Source organism: Palaemon carinicauda, unplaced genomic scaffold (assembly GCF_036898095.1).
Source record: "Palaemon carinicauda isolate YSFRI2023 unplaced genomic scaffold, ASM3689809v2 scaffold1, whole genome shotgun sequence".
NCBI classification, from domain to species: domain Eukaryota; kingdom Metazoa; phylum Arthropoda; class Malacostraca; order Decapoda; family Palaemonidae; genus Palaemon; species Palaemon carinicauda.
In genome coordinates this window covers 1308037-1330000 of record NW_027168481.1, presented here as the reverse complement: position 1 = coordinate 1330000, position 21964 = coordinate 1308037, and the positions used below count along the sequence as shown (strand labels likewise).

The 21964-nt window shown below is 34.8% G+C and overlaps 1 protein-coding gene across 1 annotated transcript in view; it reads left to right on the top strand.

Annotated features, from left to right (window-relative positions):
• The window catches only part of LOC137635194 (uncharacterized), a 31006-nt gene extending 9954 nt beyond the window's left edge, over positions 1-21052 (top strand). Inside the window, exons 2-3 of the mRNA XM_068367655.1 lie at positions 19878-20037; positions 20941-21052. Coding sequence (XP_068223756.1) covers positions 19878-20037; positions 20941-21052 — 272 coding nt within the window. The remainder of the gene's footprint in view (positions 1-19877; positions 20038-20940) is intronic.
• The last annotated feature ends 912 nt before the right edge of the window (positions 21053-21964 follow it).

The window sequence follows — 21964 nt, the reverse complement described above, 5'->3', positions numbered from 1 at the left end:
TCAACGAGATTCCCCCAGACACACCCTCAGTCGACCTTTGTTTCCGCATGGATGGAGGCGCTTTCAACCTCGCCAGACTCCGCGCCAGAACCAAGACCACCTTGTGCACAGTGCGAGAACTGCAGTATGCTGACGACAATGCCACCCCAGGTCAGACGGCAGAGGACCTGCAGTCGTTAGCTGATGCATACAACTCTGCCTACGAACGTTTTGGGATGCAAGTTAACACAGATAAAACCAAGACCCTCGTCCAACATCCACCAGGACTGATGCTCCCAAACTTCAATACCACAGTGAATGACCAACCGTTAGAACAGGTGGACCAGTTCTCCTACCTAGGGAGCATCCTAACATCAGATCCCACAAGAAAAAAGGACGTGGAGAACAGGATCAGGGCAGCCCACTCCGCCTTTGGCCGACTCAACTGCCGCGTATTTGTATGACTCTTTTAAAATTTTAGGTGTGATTCTCGACAGCAAATGTACTTTTGAAAAACACATAAGTTCTGTGTCCTCTTCAATTGGCCCCAAAATTGGGTTATTAAAAAAAATTCTTGAGATTTTTGGTAATCAGTCTATTCTGGAGAAGTGTTTTAATTCTTTCATTTTACTTTGTTTCGAGTATTGTTTTCCTGTCTAGTCGTCAGCGGCTGATTCTCATCTTAAATTGTTGGACAGGAACTTGCTGTCTATTAAATTTCTTATTCCTAATCTAGATATTAATCTCTGGCACCGGCGCTCAATTACTTCATTATGCATGTTGCCTCAGATTTTTTATAATTCTGACCATCCTTTACAGTCAGATCTTCCTGGACAGTTCCACCCTGTTCGTAATACTAGGCATGCAATTAATTATAATAGTCAGGCCCTCTCCATCACGAGGTTCAATACTACAAAGTGCTCTAGAAGTTTTATTCCAGCTGTGACCAAGTAATAGGATGATCTTCCTAATCGGTCAGTTGAACTTCAAAAGTTCAAACTTGCAGAAAACTATGCTGAACAGGCTGACGTAAGTCGTTTTATAGTTTATATATGAAATATCTGTTTTAATTTTGTTATGGTTTTTGAAATATTTTATTTGTTCAGTACTTCTTATATCGTTTATTTATTTCCTTAATTCCTTTCCTTACAGGGCTATTTTTCCCTCTAGAAGCCCTTGGACTTATAGCATCTAGCTTTTCCAACTAGGGTTGTACCTCAGCTAGTAATAATAATAATAATAATATGAGCATATATATATATATATATATATATATATATATATATATATATATATATATATGTTATATATAAAGGGATGCATTTGGTGTTACTGTTGTATATATGTTTATACACACACACACACACACACACACATATATATATATATATATATATATATATATATATATATATATATATATACACACACACACTTTTTTGCGACCCGTCAAAAGTGACGTCTACATATTTGGATATATAGACACACCCCTCTCCCCTGGGTAAGACTACTCCCTTTCTTCCTAAACGAACACAGTTCTTCGAATATGTTTTACCTCGAAATAGTTGAAAGGATTTTCTGCTTTTGTTAAGGAATGATGATGTGATCGATGGCCACATCAAAGCCTTCGACAACTTTGCTTGGAGGAAGGAATGCAAGTCGAGCCAAAAGTATGCGCATGTTCAGAGCAAACTATGTGTCGTTCTCCTAATGTGATTTGAGCCCATATTCATCCATATTAATCTCGGAATCTTGTCATTTTTTTCAAGCTATAGCTAAGAAAATTGGCCTTTTTCCCTCATTCCAATATTATTTTTATTCATTCTGGATCTTTCTATCTTGTTTGTGGACGTCTATAATCGAAAATAGATTTGAAGATGCATTGAACGTTAGACCAGTGTAAAGGTTTCAAACTACCCCCAGTTTCAAGTTAACTCCCCCCCCCCCCGATAACTTGAAACCGGTTTCAGATTACTGGGGGGAAGGGTGTTAGTTTGGAACCGGTTTCAAGGTAACCCCCCTGTTTTCAAGTTACCTCCCCCCCCACCCAGTAGACTATAATAAAGTAACAATGTTTTTTAATTAATTTTTTTTATTAATAACAAAGCCTAAAAGTACATATTAAGGAACCACTTGACGTTGATGTGCAAGTTCATGAACAGTGAACAAAAGTAATGAATAGAATTGTCCATCGTGAGGCATTTGTCAAACTTAAATGAATAACTGGAATGAATAATTCATATAAAACGAAGATTTTTTTTCTGAGATATTTTGTCCCGTGAGATTTTGTCCTAGGGGATTTTTTTTCCAGTCAGATTTTGTCCCATGTGATTTCGGCCCGTGAAATTTTGTCCAGTCAGATTTTGTCCTAAGGGATTTTGTCCAGTCAGATTTTATCGTATGTGATTTCGTCCCGTGAGATTTTGTCCTAAATGATTTTGTACCTTGGGATTTTGTCATGTCAGATTTTGTCCCAAGTGATTTTGTCCTGTGAGATTTTTTCCAGTCAGATTTTGTCCAGTCGGATTTTGTCCTAATTGATTTTGTCCCTTGAGATTTTTTCCCGTGAGATTTTGTCCAGTCAGATTTTATCCTATGTGATTTTTTCCTATGGGATTTTGTCCAGTGAGATTTTTTCTTGTGAGATTTTGTTCTGTTAGATTTTGTCCCATGAGATTTTGTCTGGTAAGATTTTGTCCTATCTGATTTTGTCTCTTGAGATTTTGTCTAATGGTATTTTGTCCCGTTAGATTTTGTCTTGTCACGTTTTATACTATGATATTGTCCCGTGAGATTTCGTCCAATGTGATTTTGTCCCGTGAGATATTGTTTAGTCAAATATTGCCTATGTGATTTTTCCTGTGGGATTTTGTTCAGTTAGATTTTGTCCCTTGAGATTTCGTCCAATCAGATTATGTCCTGTGTGATCTTATCCCGTCAGATTTTTAGCTTTTTTATTTACATGCAAAAAAAAAAAAAAGAAAAACAAGAAGTGTTGAATATAATGAAAGCATTGGCATGACTTGATCTTCATCTGAATAATATGGATAAACTTTTAACTTCATAAAGTCAAGTCCTAATATCTTGAGTCGAAACTCTATTCAAAATGACTTCACTGCACTGGAGAAAAATGTGTTTGTACGACAGTTTCACCATTATTATAAATTAAGTTTATATACATAAAATACTAAACTAAATATAGATATTCCTTCTCATTGGCCTTGCTTTCAGAGGCTCTGTCACTTTACATCTTCATGTGTCAAAATTACAACATCTCACCCACAACATAAGATGAACATTTTAACCACATCTAAGAACACATTCTTAAGTAATTCGTGTGCCTGAGACTACTCCCTCATTGTTCAAAATATGACGGGAAAATATCACACAGGACAAAATCTGATTTTCTCTTTTTTTGAATGTATGTTTTAAGTCAGCCGCTATAACGAAACCCTCTACGAAGAGTGTTTGACTTCCTGTTAATTCCATCTGCAGAACCATCTATACCATAACGGATATTTAACTCAAGAAAACTTTACCAAAACTCTTTAACCAAAGAGAGAGAGAGAGAGAGAGAGAGAGAGAGAGAGAGAGAGAGAGAGAGAGAGAGAGAGAGAGAGAGAGAGAGAGAGAGAGGTTCAAGAATTTTGGACAATACTAACTACGAAAGAATAATTAGAATATCTGCTTCTCGCAACAACGCTCTACTCATAATTCATTCAACTGGTCTCATTACTCTTCATAATTATGACTAAAGTTCTCTCAACAATAAGTAATTCAGACAATCGTATTCTCTCGAGGATACGTGATATAAGAGACTACTATGTGCAGGAAAATGGATACTATTTCCTAAAGGAGTAACACCGTGAAACTTGAAAGTTATTTCATTTGATCAAGCATTAGACGTTGTTTGACCTCGGTTTTGAGGTGCCGTACTTGTTTCATTAGATGTTCTTTAAACTGTGTTTTGAGGTGCCATACTTCTAAGATTAGGTGTTCTTTTATCTTCTGTTTTGAGATGTCATATTTCTAGCATTAGATGATCTTTGACCTCATTTTGAGGTGCCATATTTCTTTGACTTCTCTTTGAGGTACGATACTTTTAGGACTAGATGCTCTATGACCTGCGTTTTGAGGTGCCATACTTGAAATATTGGATGTTCTCTTTTTTTTTTTTTTTTTTTTTTTTTTTTTTTTTTTTTTTTTTTTTTTTTTTTTTTGAGGTGCCGTACTTGTAGCATTAGATGTTACTTGGCCTCTGTTTTGAGGTGACATACATTTAGCATGGGATGTTCTATGACCTTGGTTTTGTGGTGCCATACTTTTAGCATTCAATGTTCCTTGACCTTTCTTTTGATATGCCCCATTTGTAGCATTGGATGTTTTAGGATCTCTGTTTTTGGGTGCCTCTCTTCTAGCATTAGATTTTCTTTGACCTCTATTTTGAGGAGAGATACTTCAAGCACGTGATGTTCTTTGTCGCTTTTTTGAGGTGCCATACTTCTAGCATTACATGATCTTTGACCTCTATTTTGAGAGCCATACTTTTAGCATTAGAGGTTTCTTACTTCTTTTAGCATTAGATTTTCTTGGACCTTTATTTTAAGGAATTTTAACCTCTTGCATTAGAGGCTTTTTGACCTCATATTTAGAGGCGTCTTACCTGTTGAATGAGAGGATACTCCCTTTTCGACATATTTGTCATGGTTATTTTGACTTGGCTTCATCTACACAATTAAGGTAAAGCCATTGAAATTTTTCTATAGATTACTCTGTGATGTTGGCGTCTATAAAGAGACATCTTATGGTAGGATATCCTACAACATTCACATCTTATCCTCATCCCTCCCCCCACCCTTCACTCCCAGTTGAAGGAAACTATCCATCATTGTGTAATTGGTTTTATTTTATTTTATTCTTTTAGATATTTTCTTTCTTCCACGTTACCATTTTAATTTCTTTTTCTTTCTTGTTCATTATCATTTTCACATTTATTTCTGTAATCGTTAAGATCAAACGTCTTGCCAAGACGAGATGGAGAATGACTTTGCGCCAGTTTCTATATATAAATAAATACACATTCCATTATATGTATAAAGTCAAAATCTGGAAAATCAACATGATGATGGCCGGGAAAGAGCACCAAGTAGACACAAGCGGGGGAATGATTTGACTAGAAGAAATTGCGGGGTATCTTTAGATTAATATTTTGCCGATAAAAGATTAGAAATTATTATGTAAATTTTAATAAAGCACTGCTTTCATTTTATTTGTAATGCTGATATTTGCAATCAACCATTACTTTTGATTTTGATTCAGATAATTATTTTCATTATTTAAGAAAAATAATAGCATCATGAAAGCTTTAAAATAATTTTAGAACTAGTTAAACTCGGGAGATATGCCAGATTCAGTGTAGACCGGAGTCAGCCATTACTTTTAAATGCTGGAGACTCTAAGGATCTTCTCTTCTCTTCTGTTGGAGACCTCTTTTGGATCTAAACTGAGTGGCTCCGGTTTTTGAGTTACTTAGATTTATATTCATGGCTTGTTTAGTAGAATGTGGGCTATACGGCCTGATATAAGGGTTTAGGAAACCATTAAGCACATGATGCCTATGGAGAAAAAAAGACAGCTAAGGAAAGGATGATAATCACGAAAACTTTCTTGAAAATGGATATCTGGATCTTATAGACATAACGTTATTGAGATTTTCCTCAAAGAGGAAACCTATATTGAAAACCAAAGATGACTTGGGAATAATTAAAAGAAAATCTTTCATATTTTTCCTATACAGCCATCGCCGGTTATTGCAAGATCTCAGCTGTCCCTCTGGTGGTAATATTTTGCAATGCACTGGGATAAGGCCAGTGATGAACCACGTTATTGACCCGACTTGCTTCTAGGGATGGCAACTAATACTCCTCAGAAATCTAGTAAGATTTAGCGAACTCATCTACCATCCATTACATCATTCACTGGAGATAGTTTGTAGCTTTGGTGAGAACTAAATGTCTCCGGAGCTTCAGATGTCAGTTGGATCTTGCGTCTTCAAGGGATTATGGAAGGCAGGAGAAGGAACTTCTGTCTCTTTTTAATTTTAGGTTAAATGAAGATGAATGCTGGAAGCACCTTCGGCGATTCCGGAGGAATCACGGGTTTTTTGTTACCTCCGAAAGCCCTCTTTTGGTACCTCACAGAGGAACCCAGACCATTTTCCACCACGATTTTTCTGTGGAGGCAATGAAAATCTGTTTGGGTCAGGGGAAACCTTTTAATTTTTTTAGATGGTGGGGGAGGGGGATAATTATTAGAGTGAAGTTCACTTCAGCTCATGAAGTTTTATATTTGATTTGCTGTCTATTTGATATTGATAATTATCTCTTCCTACACACACATACACACACACGCACAAACACACACACAGATATATACATACACACACACACACACATATATATATATATATATATATATATATATATATATACATATATATATATATATATATATATATATATACATATATATATAATGTGTGTGTGTGTGGATATATTTATGTATATGTGTGCATGTTTATATATCTATATATGTATGCATATACTGTATATAGATAGAAACACACACCATATATATATATATATATATATATATATATACTGTATATTGTATTGTATATATATACCGTAAGTATATATGAATATATATATATATATATATATATGTATATATATATATATGGTTATATATATGTTCATATATATATATATATATATATATATGCTGTATAAATAATAATGTATATACAGTGTATATATATATATATATATATATATATGTATATACATATATATACTCCGTATATATGTGTGTGTGTATATACTGCACATATATACCGTATATATATATATATATATATATATATATATTATATATATATTGTATATTATATATATATGTGTATGTATATACTTTGTATATATATATATATATATATATATATATATATATATATATATATATATATATTATGTATATATATACCTTATATATATATACATATACAGTATATATATATATACATATATATATATATGTATATATATATATATATATATATATATATATATATATATATATACATACATATATATAAATATTGACTGTCGACGTATTGTGAATTTATTTTGTTTCTAAACATCTGAATGTTATTCGCATAATAGAATCTATTTTGTTGCTTTTGGTGAAAACCAATGACCTTTGCTATGTGAAAGATATAGTGCAAGAGGAGTCTAGTCCGTTTAGTAAGAATTCAGATGTTTAGGAACCTTTTCCTTTCATCATAACCACCTCTTGTTTTTAGGAGAGTCTTAAAAATAAGAATATTGAATTTGTGTGATTACACCACGAAGTCTGGTGGGATAAAACTTAATTATATTTTAGTCCAGACAACCTAGGACCATTCTCTGTATTATTCATTGCACCAGCTCTATGCTAGAATTTTGCATCATATTCTCTCTTGTAACTCGCTTTTCCACTTTCAAAAATATTCTGTACTATTCTCATTTCACAGGTCACAAACATCATCTATGTATAATCCCACGAAATTTTCTTTTATTTTAAGCCTATTCAACCCTTCTTTGATTATTAGAGATAAACTTGAAAGTCTATTATATGTTACAAAGAAATTTAGTTCTAATAGATTGGTTATTTGTTAGACTAATATAAACCCGAGGATGGAATTAGCCTAAGTAAGATAAAGCTGTGTAAATTATTATTATTATTACTTGCTAAGCTACGACCCTGGTAGGAAAAGCAGGATGCCATAAAACAGGGGCCCCACCAGGAAAAATAGCTCATTGAGGAAAGTAAACAGGGAAAAATGAAATAATTTAAGAACAGTAACATTAAAATAAAGATTTCCTATATAAACTATATAAAATTTAATAAAACAAGAGAAAGAGAAATTAGATAGAATAGTGTGCCCTAGTGTACCCTCATGCAAGAGAAATCTAACTCATTAAAGTGGAAGGTCATGGTACAGAGGCTATGGCACTACCCAAGACTAGAGAACAATAGTATGATTTTGGAGTGTACTTCTCCAAGAAGAGCTGCTTACCACAGCAAAAGAGTCTATTATACCCTTACCAAGAGGAAAGTACCAACCAAACAATTACAGTTCACAATTTAACCTACTGGGTGAAGAAGAATTGTTTGGTAATCTCTGTGTTGTCAGGTGTATGAGGACAAAGGAAAAACTGTAAAGAATAGGCCAGACTATTTAGTGTATGTGTTGATAAACTGAACCGTAACCAGAGAGAAGGATCCAATGTAGCACTGTCTGGCCAGTCAAAATCCCCATAACTCTCTAGGGGTTGTATCTCAACGGTTGGAGAGAACTGCCATAGTACTTCCTATCAGCAATACTTCTTTTATTTGGCGTCAATGACCTTAGATGTCAGGATGCCAGAAAGCTTCAAATCAATCAGTGAATCTTTTTGTTGACCTATTCATATTTTCCTGTTCATCGAATTAATAATTTTGTTTCCTTTTGCATAAATTATTACTATTAGAACTTTAGTTTTCCCATTATTATTATAATGCGTTGAGACAGACAGCCCCATATATATATATATATATATATATATATATATATATATATATATATATATATTTATATATATATATATATATTTATATATATATACAGTATATATGTATATATATGTATATATATGAATATATATATATATATATATATATACACTGTATATATATAAATATATATATATATATATATATACTGTATATATATACTGTATATATATATATATATATATATATATATATATACTGTATATATATATATATATATATATATATATATATGTGTGTATATATATGTATATATATATATATATATATATATATATATATCTGTAGATATATATATATATATATATATATGTATATATATATATATATATGTATATGTATATACATATGTATATATATGCATATACTATATATGTATATGTATGTATATATACATATATATATATATATATATATATATATGTACATATATATATATACACTATATATATGTATATATATATTTATTTATATATATATATATATATATATATACACATATATGTATATATATATATGTGTGTGTGTACAGTATATATATATATATGTATATATATATATATATATATATATGTATGAATGTATATTTATATATATGTATATGTATATATATATATATATATATATATATATATATATGTATGTATATATATGTATGTATATATATATATATATATATATATATATATATATATTTATATATATATTTATACATATATATAAATATATATATACATACATATATACAGTATATATATATATATATATATATATATATATATATATATATATATATATATACATATATATATCATCAGCAGTTACTAATCCGCTGTAGAACAAAGGCCTCAGACATGTCCTTCTATTCCCTCCTGTTTATAGAGACTTTCTATGGAGGTCTATACCCACAAATTTTCTTAGCTTGCTAATCTATTTTCTTCTCCTCCTGGTGCTTCTTTGGCAATCTCTTTGGACCCATTCTGTTATTCTTCATGTCCATCTATTATCAATGCTTCTCATTATATTATCTGGCCATGTCCTTTTCTTTTTCTTACATCTTAGAATATCTTCCATTGTAGTTTGCTCTTGTATCCATGTTGTTCTTTTTCTGTTCTTAGTGCTATTCTCATCATTATTCTTTCCATAGCTCTTTGGGTTGTAATTAGATTACGTCCCTGCCTGGTGATCTTCCGGACTGGGGTTCGAGTCCTGCTTAAGTTTGGTAGTTACTTGTATTATCTGCAAACCTACCATCCTTGCCTCTGCCTTTCACGAACGAACTTTAAACCTATCCCGTTTCCAAGCCGGATAAGAGACCAGGGTTGAGGATGGAGGCAATAACTGAATCAATATTTTCTTTGGATTCGACTCAGGTTTATGTCAGTTATTTTAGAGATGGTGATATATATGTGAGAGAGAGAGAGAGAGAGAGAGAGAGAGAGAGAGAGAGAGAGAGAGAGAGAGAGAGAGAGAGAGAGAGAGAGAGAGAATTACGAGCTTAGAGCAAGAAACCTGATATTGCTAATCTATTAAGGACTCAAGCGACGTATAATAATATTGACCCTTTACCTTAATTCTATATCTTTCTTGCATAGTTTTGGTGAGATGAAAGATTTTGTATATTTGTCAATCAATAGTAAAGGCGGTGATTAGTGACGTAGCTATCTGCCAAAATAGACATAGACTGTCGTAGCCACCTTTTAAAATAGAGTAGACTGTCTTAGCCACCTCTCAAACTAAATGTAAATTGTTGTAGCCCCTCTCCTAGAAATTTCGTAAACTATGATTCATTTGTTTTATTCTAAATTCCTGTGATGGAACTTGTAAGATAGAGAACATTTTCAAAGTGTGAAATAATAATGTTATAAAATCTTCCTCTCCACGATATTGCCACGCCTACGTGTTGAGTCATTGCTAGTAGCTGACATATGCCATGGACGATTATTGGGAGTTAGGGAAGTATGTCGTTCGTTGGGACAGGTGGAAACTTAATTATTTCTTGTCAAATCAATTTTTTTATGAAGAAGTTGTTGTTTATTTTCGTTTGAAATACGATAATATGAAGCTAGTTTTACGATTTACGGAATATTATGATTTAGTGTTACCTTGCCAGAAGTGAAGCCAGTTTGGAAGCAAACAAAGGGTAAAATAATAATAGAGAAATACACCTCCCTAGTAGGTAAGTAGGTAAGGATACGGTTTGTAGGTTAAAAAAGTTGGGGAACCTTAGGTTAGCTGGTATTCTTGTGTTTGTTTCCCTTTTAAAGTGTGTGTTTTCAGTCATAACTTTAGCATTTTATACCAAGTCTGTCGCAACGAACTATAAAGGCTCCCTTTTATATTCCATTCAGTAATTTTTCTATCCTTTTACAGCACAACATACCAGCAAATTTGATCAATTGTAGAGTTAGAAAAAAAAAAATGGACTGTTCAGCCATGTCAAGTTCGTACACCCTGCTTCGAAATTTTGAATGGTAGGAACACAAAACTCAAAGATCTCTCAATGTTACTATTTCAGATTTTAGTTTGTATCAACAGAACAGGAGAGTCTATTGTAGTCGGGAATTTTTTTTATACATTTCTATCAAATTTGGAAAGCTTACAGCCATCAATAATAGTATTTACGATTCTTGTAATTAGGTTGGCTAAACTAGAAAAGATTTCTGCTCCAATTAGTTCCAATGTTAGTATCTGATCAATCACACAGTTTGGTTTCTTTGCTCTCCTAATAATCCTGGTGACCTCATCCATTATTATCATTAAATCTCTTTATTCATATTTGTGTATCTGGTACAGCACCAATCTGATATGGAATGTCTATAGAAAAATGTCATATTCCCTTCACCAGAAGGTCATTTTTTGATAGACGTGAATTCAATTATTTATATTTGTTTTTGATTCGCATAACTTGAAAACTATTTGACCGAAACTAATAAAATTTGGTGAGACGACTGTCTATGATTAAAGAACAATTATATTAGATTATGGGGGCGATTGTGTCAAATGTCAAGGCCAATAAAAGTTTTTTATGCTATATCGTGTCAATTTTTAGCCAATTTGCATGAAATTATTGCCAAAAAAACTGCCTAATTCAATTGGCTCTCTTGTGATATACAACATGGTATAGTGACATCATTACCCTTGTTAGCAGTTGGGGTTCAAAGGTCAGTGTTTTCATATAAATAAACTGTACTGAAAGTCTAAAGCAAGAATTTACCCGCTACCAGAAATGACCCTTTTTGGCAGGTGTCAAATGAGGTTTGATGTCCGCCCAGTTAACACCTGACATCAGCCCAGGTAGCTGGTAAGGGAGTGTCATTGTTCTCTAATTCTCTATATGAATGTTCGTACGTTTACTTTCCCTATGAAATGTAAAGAAACCTTTTTCAATATATCAGTCCTCTGAAGAAGTATCACGAAACTAGTCAGGACTTAATCGTATATTTCGTATTTTCATTTTCCCTGTGGGTCTTCTGCATCTGAGCATCACGTTTTCCTGTGATTTTTACGCATATATATATATATATATATATATATATATATATATATATATATATATATATATATATATATCTAATTATATATATTATATATATGTATATGTATATATATATATATATATATATATATATATCTAATTATATATATTATATATATGTATATGTATATATATATATATATATATATATATATACATATATATATATATGAATATATATACATATATATATATAAATATATATATATATATTTGTATTTGAATTAGTTGTCCTCATATCCTTCATCAAGGATAGAAACCTCATCGGCTTATTTTTGAGTTGCTTTGCTTACAACAATAGAGGTTTTTTAGCCTCTATTTTGTGGCCCCTTACCGCTAGCATTAGAAAGTGTTTGACCTCTGTTTTCAGGTGCCATACTTCTTGCATTAGAGGTTCTTTGACCTCTATTTTGAGGTACCTTACTTTTAGCATTAGAGAGTCGTTGACCTCTATTTTGAAGTACCTTACTTTTAGCATTAAAGAGTCTTTGACCTCTATTTTCACGTGCCATACTTCTAGTATTAGAGGTTCTTTGACTACTATTTTGAGGTACCTTACAATTAGCATTAGAGGGTCTTTGACCTCTATTTTCAGGTGCCATGCTTCTAGCATTAGAGTTCCTTGACCTCTATATTGAGGTACCTTATATTTAGCATTAAAGGGTCTCCGACTTCTATTTTCAGATGCTATACTTCTAGCATTAAAGGTTCTTTGACCTCTATTTTGAAGTACCTTACTTTTAGCATTAGAGGCTCTCTGACCTCTATTTTCAGGTGCCACACTTATAGCATTAGAGGTTCATTGACCTCTATTTTGAGGTACCTTACTTTTAGTATTAAATAGTCTCTGACCTCTATTTTTAGGTGCCATACTTCTAGCATTAGAGGTTCTTTTACCTTTATTTAGAGGTACCTTAATTTTATCATTAGAGGGTGTCTGACCTCTATTTTCAGGTACCATACTTCTAGCTTTATAGCATCTTTGACCTCTATTTTCAGGTGCCTCACCTCTAGCATTAGAAGCTTTATTTACTTCTATTTGAGGCTCCTTACCCCCTAGAATTAGGGACTCTTTGATCTCTATTTTGAGGCACCTTACCTCTATCATTTCAGTTCTTTATTTTCGAAATATTCGTCGTTGCTATTTTGACTTAAGTTCATCTACACGGTTAGGGCAAAGCCATTTTTCTATATCTTTATCTCTGCTGTTGGTGTCCATGAAGTCACACTTCTTGTTGTAGAACCTTCCACAACATTCACATCCTATTCATCCCCTCCCACCGAATATCCGCATAAAAGGCAACTATCTATCATGGTGTAATTTTATTTTGTCTCGAGTTCTTCCCTGAGATTAATTAACTGATACTTTCAAAGATCTCATCAATGAAATGTAAACTAGAAGATAGCTTAATATGTATGGTCAAGAAATTGTATTAATTATTTTTCTATTCATATATCCTCTTTCTTCTCAATTACCATTTTAAAATCTTTTTATCCCTCTATATTACCATATATATTTTTCTGCAATCAATAGGACCAAACCTCTTGCCGAAACGAGACCGGGAATGTATTTGAAGTAGATTTTAGTTATAAATAATCATTTCCTATTTCACACATTCATTTGTAGGTATAACGTCATAATCAGGTAAATTCTCATCCATATGTATAAAGCAACATGATGATAGCCGGGACGGAGCATCGAGAAGAGTCCAGCGAGGGAATGATATGACTAGAAGGAAATTGCAGGGTATCTTCGATTTCATATCTTGCAGATTAAAGATTAAAAAGTATTATGTAAATTTTGATAAAGTAATACATTGATTTAATTTGCAATGCTGATATTTGCAATCAGTTATTACTTTTAATTTCGATCCAGATAATATTTTCATCATTCAAGAAAAATTATTGCATTATGAGAGCTTTAAAATAGTTTTAAAACAAGAGCTAAGCTCAGGAGATGTGCCATATTGAGGCAGAGAATGAGGTCTTCCACCAGTCCCTTTCAAATGCCGGAGACTCGGAGGCTCTGGCCTTCACTCCGGTTGCAGAACTCTTTTGGATCTAGACTGAGTGGGTCCGGTTTTTGCAGAGACATATATTCGATTGTTCTGCTTAGATTCATGGCTTGATTTATAAAATGTGGGCCATACGGCCTGATATAAGGTCGGGGAAGCAATTAAAAACGAGGTGCCTATGTTAAAACACAAAAACCAAAGGCCCACAAAACAGCTAAGAAACGTGACAGGTAAATATTTAGATATATACACGCAGGTCGCACCACTCTCACCAGGGTATGATTACTCCCTTTCCTGCTACCCGAACACAGTTCTTTGGAAGTGTTTTACTTCGGAATAGTTGAGAAGATTTTCTGCTTTTGTTAAGGAATGATGTTGTGATCGATGGCTACATCAAAGCCTTCGACAACTTTGCTTGGAGGAAGGAATGCAAGTCGAGCCGGAAGTATGTGCATGTTTATAGCAAACTGGGAGTCGTTGTCCTATTGTGATTTGAGTCCATAATCACAAACCTTCCTATATATGCATTGACAGAAATGGAAGAAGCCACCATAGGTAGCATAAACTTGATGGAAATTCTGAATTATTGTAATCATCATGCCCGTTTCAAATCCTGCTGAAATCGAATCAATAGACAAGTTAGGGACAAGAACTTTTATTTGTGTCAAAAACTTCTCATAGGTTTTTGTTATTAGGAAGTAATCCAAATATGAGGGGAATTATAAATCCGCTGTTCTCTTGATACTACTTGTAGATGGTAAAGTCGCAGCTATTTCTTTTAACAAAATCTTTGCAAAATATAAGTTCTTTAGCAGCTTTCCAATTAATAGCGTGGTTGCACTCATTCATATGCTGAAAAAGACTGCTGGCAATGTTTCCCGTTCTTACATTATATTTATGCTGTTTTAATCGAGTTTCTAGTGCTTTGCCACTTTGACCGATATATAACGGATGTATATACGAAATTCCATGCAATCAGTGTAATAAACGATATATCGGTCAAAGTGGCAAAGCACTAGAAACAGCATAAATATAATGTAAGAACGGGAAACATTGCCAGCAGTCTTTTTCAGCATATGAATGAGTGCAACCACGCTATTAATTGGAAAGCTGCTAAAGAACTTATATTTTGCAAAGATTTTGTTAAAAGAAATATCATTGAAACAGTTTTAATTAAGAAAAATTTCGAAGATCTGCTTAACACCAGTTCAGGTATGTGCAAACTGGATGAATTTCTTGTAAACAACATTTTTAAACAACTAACTTTCAAGTAATTTGTAATTTGCTCATTTTTTGTTTTACGTCATCACAGAGGTTTCTTTGTATTCTAATTGTATTTTTAAACCATAAGACCGTGAAGAGGTGTAATAATAACACGAAAGCGCTTGTCCAATCTTCGTTTCCTTTTTCCTCCCGGCCTGCTGTAATGTATGTGTATATATAGTGGTGTATATATATATATATATATATATATATATATATATATATATATATATATAGTTTTGCCAATAGAAAGAAATATTAAACACCTTGATCATTCATAGTCACTGCAGTATTACCAAGTCTGTGGAGTACTTTTCTGTTTGGGAGGTTTTCATCTTCATACCTTATCACCATAGTTTTAAAACCAAAGACAAGTAATATAATTATCAATTAAAACATTAGATAATTATGTTCTCCAAAAAGAAATTAGACGAAATTAAAGACTTAAAATATAAAGATAAAATTGTAACTGAAAAACAAATGATAGATATAATAAATCGTAAGCAAAAACATAATAGGCTTGAAAAACTGATAGCTTTTACTTGATCGATATTGCGAATGAGTTGGTTGCAAAGAATCAACATTGTCAGTATGCTTTGGTAAATTCACCCCATAGGCCTACCGGTATTTCATGATAGCTATTGTGTACATTTTGTTATTGGTCTCATAAAATTCGTCCAAAAATATGAATTTGTCGTTGCTAGAATCCGTTTTCAGAGATCAGGAAACCGTTCTTCTTTGTTGTGCAAACTCGCTTCCTAAGCCATTTTCTATTCTTTCTTTCTAGTTACGGAACTCTTACTTGGCCCTCTTTATTTCCTCATATTTTCTTCTTATCTAACTGATTTTATTCTTTCATTAGTGCATTTAAAGTGTCTAACTGTCTATTCATGTCTGAAATACTTGGGATTTCCTCTGATCCTTTCTTGTTGCTCTTCACTTTATTCAGAGGAACTTTTGCACACAAGCAAAATAACCCATCGATATCTTCCGTTTTCTTTATCGTCCTTAATAGGGATTTTAGGACGAAAGAATCTTATATAATCAGTTATCTATAATTATAGAATGATTGAATCTCCGAAAAAATATGAATTAATTTGTTGAATATATAATTTAATCCAATGAAAAAGCGAATTTTAAATTGGGAGTAAGATGATAAAAATTTCACATAATAATTCTCAAAGTTGAGATACTATTAACTTGTTTTGATCTGTAGTGAGCGTGAACGAAAATAAAGTTATTCCATAGATCGTTGCGGGGAAGTTCTTTTATTTTTGGTATAAACCAACTTTCATACTATTATTGTTGATAGATATATTGTGCAACAGGTTTTCATGGGACATTTGAGTTCCATCTATTAGGAATTTAAAGATATTGAGTTGTCATTCCCTTGAGCGTGACAAAAATCTTTGTCCTAAAGAAAGTTTGATATTAATTTTATCCCGTTCTACCTTGAACTCAGTTACGATAAACATAGATACATATAGTTAACCTCTTGAGAGAAGAAAAATTATAAGGTAATTTCAGTGATGTCAAGTGTAAGAGGATAGAGAATGTGTAAAGAATAGGCCATACTATTCTGTGAAGTTGTCGGTAAAGATAAAATGAACCGTAACCAGAGAGATGGAGCGAATGTAATACTGTCCGGCCTGAATATAGATGATAACATAAACGTTTAACAGATTTATAAGTCAGTAACGATACAACCTTTTATCATGCTGGCTTTTCTTAACCTTCATTTCCGTAAAAAGACTCAATTGTAACATCATTTACGTCCTTTTACTCTCGACGATGCATCATGCGTAAGATCTCGTGTGGATGCTCTCTCAAGTGACCCCTTCCTCTAGGTCTATCTCTACCCCTTTCCCTAGATCTACACCTTTCCTTAGATCTACTCATCCCCTAGGTCTAAGTCCTTCCTCTAGGTCTACCCTTTCCCCTAGGTCTACCCTTTCCCCTATGTCTACTCCTCCCCTATGTCTACTTCTCCCCTATGTCTACTTCTCCCATACGTCTACCCCTACCTTTATGTCTACCTCCTCCTCTAGGTCTACCCCTTCCCCTTGGTCTATCCCATCCCCTAAATCTACCCCTCCCCAAGGTCTACCCCTTCCCACAAGTCAATCACTTCCTTTGTAGGTCTACCCCTGCTCCTTGGTATACCCCTTCCCCTAAATCTACCCCATTCTATAGATCTGCCCCTTCCACCTAGGTCTACTCCTCCCCTAGATTGACCTCTTCCTCTAGTTCTACCGCCCAACCCTATGTCTACCTCATCCCCTAGATATACCATCCCCTAGGTATACCCCTTTCTCTAGGTCTTCCCCTTCTTGTAGGTCTACCCTTTACCCTAGGTCTAACCCTTCCATAAGTTTACCTCTTACTCTACGTCTACCCCTTCCACTAGGTCTACCCTTTCCTCTAGGTCTACTTCCTCTCCTAGATTTACCCCTTCCTCTAGGTCTACCCCTCTCCATAGGACTTCGACTCCCTTAGGTCTACCCCTTCCTCTATGTCTACCCCTCATTTAAGTCTACTCTTTTCTCTCTCTAGGTGTATCCCTCCCACCTTAATCTACCCGTTCCCCTACGTCCACCCCTTCCTTTATGTCTACCCTTTCCCGTAGGTCTAGTTCTACTTCACCTTGGTCTACTCCTTCCCCTTGGTCTACCTCTCCCCTAGGTCTAACCCTTCCTTTTGTTTGTTTGAAGATTTTATAGTTTATATAGGAAAGATGTAATCATTTTGATTGTTCATTAGTTCTCTCGTAGTTTATTTATTTCTTTGTTTCCTTTCCTGACTGGGCTATTTTTGCCTGTTGGAGACCTTGGGCTTATAGCATCTTCCTTTTCCAACTAGGGTTGTAGCAGGGAATATAATAATAATGATAATAATAATATTAATATTAATAATAATGATAATAATGATAATAATAATAATGATACATAAACGGTTTCACTGCGTTAAGGTATCCCCACTTAAAAAGGGACTATATATATATATATATATATATATATATATATATATATATATATATATATATATATATATATATATATATATATATATCATCAGGCGTAGGAGGACACCTAAGGTATCATACGAATATCATGGCACACTTGACAGTGTCTTGATAGGTAAACAAATAAATATTGTGAGATGAAACCACGGGCTTAGGAATAACATTTAAGCACTAAATATGAATGTACTTTATTTCAGTATTTCTTTTTAATGAATTTTACAGTTTATTACTGTGAACTCGATGTCTGATGTTTCTTGCTACTTCATTATTTGGTTTAAAGTGCGATAGTTAACAGACCATTATCATCCCACTTCTTAGTCTTCAAGCTGTTTGGGATTCAGAATCCTATTTCACATAAAGTAGATAAGTAGAGAACTGTAACAAAAGTGGCAAAGCTTGTTTTAGCGAATTTGGGATATCCCTCTTGCAAAGAAATTCAAAAAGCATCACTGGGTACTACTGTCAAATATTTTATTTCGAAATCTCGATCACTAGAAATGGTGGTCAGTTCTTCTTCACGCTACAGTAGTACAATCATAAATATCCTACAATATTACAAGGAACATTTATGGAGGGATATCTAATCCAATTATACTTTCCTGTGTTTAGTGAGAGAAAATATTGGTTGATGTTTTCATGGTACACCGTCAGATGGAGAACCACAGTAGGCGTAATATTACTAATGCTGCCAAGGACACATATCAAAGTTATCTGAGTTTCTCCTATTTTTTCCAAATAACATTTTCTTTCTTTATTGGAAGCAAATTGTTTGTTGAAGTGAGAATATTTTGGGTTCTACTTTCATGCTACTGCTTGCATTGCCTAACTGAATTAAGATTCTGTCAAATATTTCAGTTTAGACATACATTTCGCAACGAGGATCATCAGAGAACTCTGCCTGATTTTCTGCTAAAAATGCTATTAGTTATTTCCTTATGTCATTTGTGAACATGAGCTAAAACTTTACCATTGGACAATCATCGAACTAAGGTATGTATTAGTACTTTATTATGCTGGGGGTCCATTTCTTTGCATGGTTGTTCAAAAAATCCAAAGGGCTAATTTTGGATATAGTTAACTAATCTACTACCTGTTGTAGGCCTAACGCTTATTTTAAATCTTTTTGCGATGTTTAATACACGAGAACTTCATTATGTAAAAAGAATAAGATCTTGTATTTCTGTTTCTGTGAGGGATACAAATGGTGACAGTATCAAAAATATCTTGACCACTAGTATTTGTGGATATTCCTTTTAACGCATTTTCAAACCGAATGATCATTTCAGTGCATCAATAAAACCAACAAATGCAATCAAAAGAACAATGTTCCTGATATCAGATATAACTAAAATACTCCTGTGTTTGGTATCATTTGACAATGGGATTTTGTTGATTTCCTTTTCAGCTTTTTCACCAATCATGGATTTAAATATCTTTTTACAAGCGGCCATTGTGAGTGATTCGATGCTGTTATTTCTGCCACCTCAATTGAGGAAAGAGGAGCCTCTTAAGGTGACGTCACTGTTTTCTCAAAATCATTGTGTTGTTTTGAGGGCTGACCTCAAGTAACAAGAGTCCTTGAAAAAAGGTCTTTGTCTTCCAAAGACGAATGTTTGATAGTTAAAGGTCTTTTCAACTCTTGGTACAATGGATTCATTGGATATTTTTTTTTACGCTGCAAATGACACAAAATGGACTCGGTTGATGAAACATTAAGAGAACTTTGCATGCCGTGTCAATGTTGCTCGGCACACCAGACTTATGCCACCCTGACACTTGCACGAATATGTGGCACGCATTGTCACGACTCGAGTCGTGCCACTGCGCAAACTAGTCGTAAACTGGCGTGAAGTGTTTATAAACCCGTCATGACATCGTGGCATGTCGTGACGAGAATTTTGAAATATTCAAAATTTTGGTCACGACAAAATTTCGTGACCTATGCGCAAACTGTTCGTGAACTCATCGTGAACTCGTCGGGATGATGCGGGAGGATGCGTGCCAGTGCGTGGCAATGCGTGCCATGCCACGACTGTCACTAAATACCACGAATAGTTCACGGACAACTCATGTCGAGTTCACGAGTAGTTGATGACATGCTCACGAATATGCATGCGTCACAGCGTGGCTGTGCCTTCCCACTGACATGGTCACGTGTACTTCATGCATTGATGGCTCGAGCAGTTCACAACTAGTTTACGCACTTTATGAACAGTTTGCGCATGGCACGAGCAGTTCACAATCAGTTCACGAACAGTTCACGACTACTGCGTGACAGCAGCGCTCGCGTCGGTGTGGGGTTATAAATAGAGCTTCCTGGACACTGCTCGCCATTTTAGAGCTCGCCAGTGAAGAGACAACATGTTTAAAACTAAGCTGACAAAAGAAAGAGGGAGAAGTCCATAAGCCAACAGGCCATAGGCAGAGAGCGCTGATAGAGATAATTCTCCTCACTCATTAATATCAAGTCTCGATCTCGTGATCCCGGAGACACAGCAGGATCCAATCGAAAGCCAGAGACAGCCATCCAGTGAGGACGAGAGAAAGCAGAAGAAGCGGGTCCGGGGGTCCAAGAAATAAATCCCTGACTCCCGCTAGACAGAAGAGGCGGAGTTTAGGTTGGCTGACCTTGTGAAGAAGAACCCCCTGCTGCATGACAAGATGCACAAGGAGTGGCTCAACGTGCCAGCCAAGAACTGCCGGTGGGACCGACTTGGAGAGCAGCTGGAGCCTCCTGCCACTGGTGCCCAATGCAAAAAGCATTACGAGAACTTGAGAACCAGGGTGGGGAAGATTATGAAGAAGGAGAAGAAGAGTGGAGCTAGCCAGCCCCAAAGGAGTGCCCATGACGACCAGATCATGGAGACCTGGTGTTTCCTGATACAACACATCGTCCGGGGAGAGACAGTCCACAGTGAGCAGTTTGCTGTCCCAGAGTCAGCTGCAGTGACGGTCATCGAGGGAGACGATGATGAAGTGAAGTCCACAGGCTCCCACAGCCAAGCATCTACTAGCACCGGGAAGGGCAAGGGCAAGGTGAAGCGGTCCAGCCCAACAACAACACAGACAGTCACCACAACCGGCGACACCTGGGTGATCCACAAGGACCTCAGTAATGTAGTGCAAGATGTGAGAATCCCAATGTCTACACGTAGATTGTATTCCAGTTTCATCCATTGCTTTTGACATGGAATGTGCAATATGTTGCATAGAAATGCTGTACTAAATTGTTACAATGTTTGTATGTTGCAGATCATGTCCAAAGCAGATTCCTTGGCGCCCAGCCACTTGTACACTGGCCAGCACAAGATCGTACACAATTTATCATGCCTGCTGGAAGGCCACATGCATGCCATCCCGTTCCTCGAAGGCTACCCTTCGACTATGTGCTACCCCTTCCCCTAGGTGTCCCACTTCCCTGAGTCTACCCCTTCCTGTAGGTGTAGCCTACCCCTCGCACCTTGGTCTAACCCTTTCCCTAGGTTTACCCCT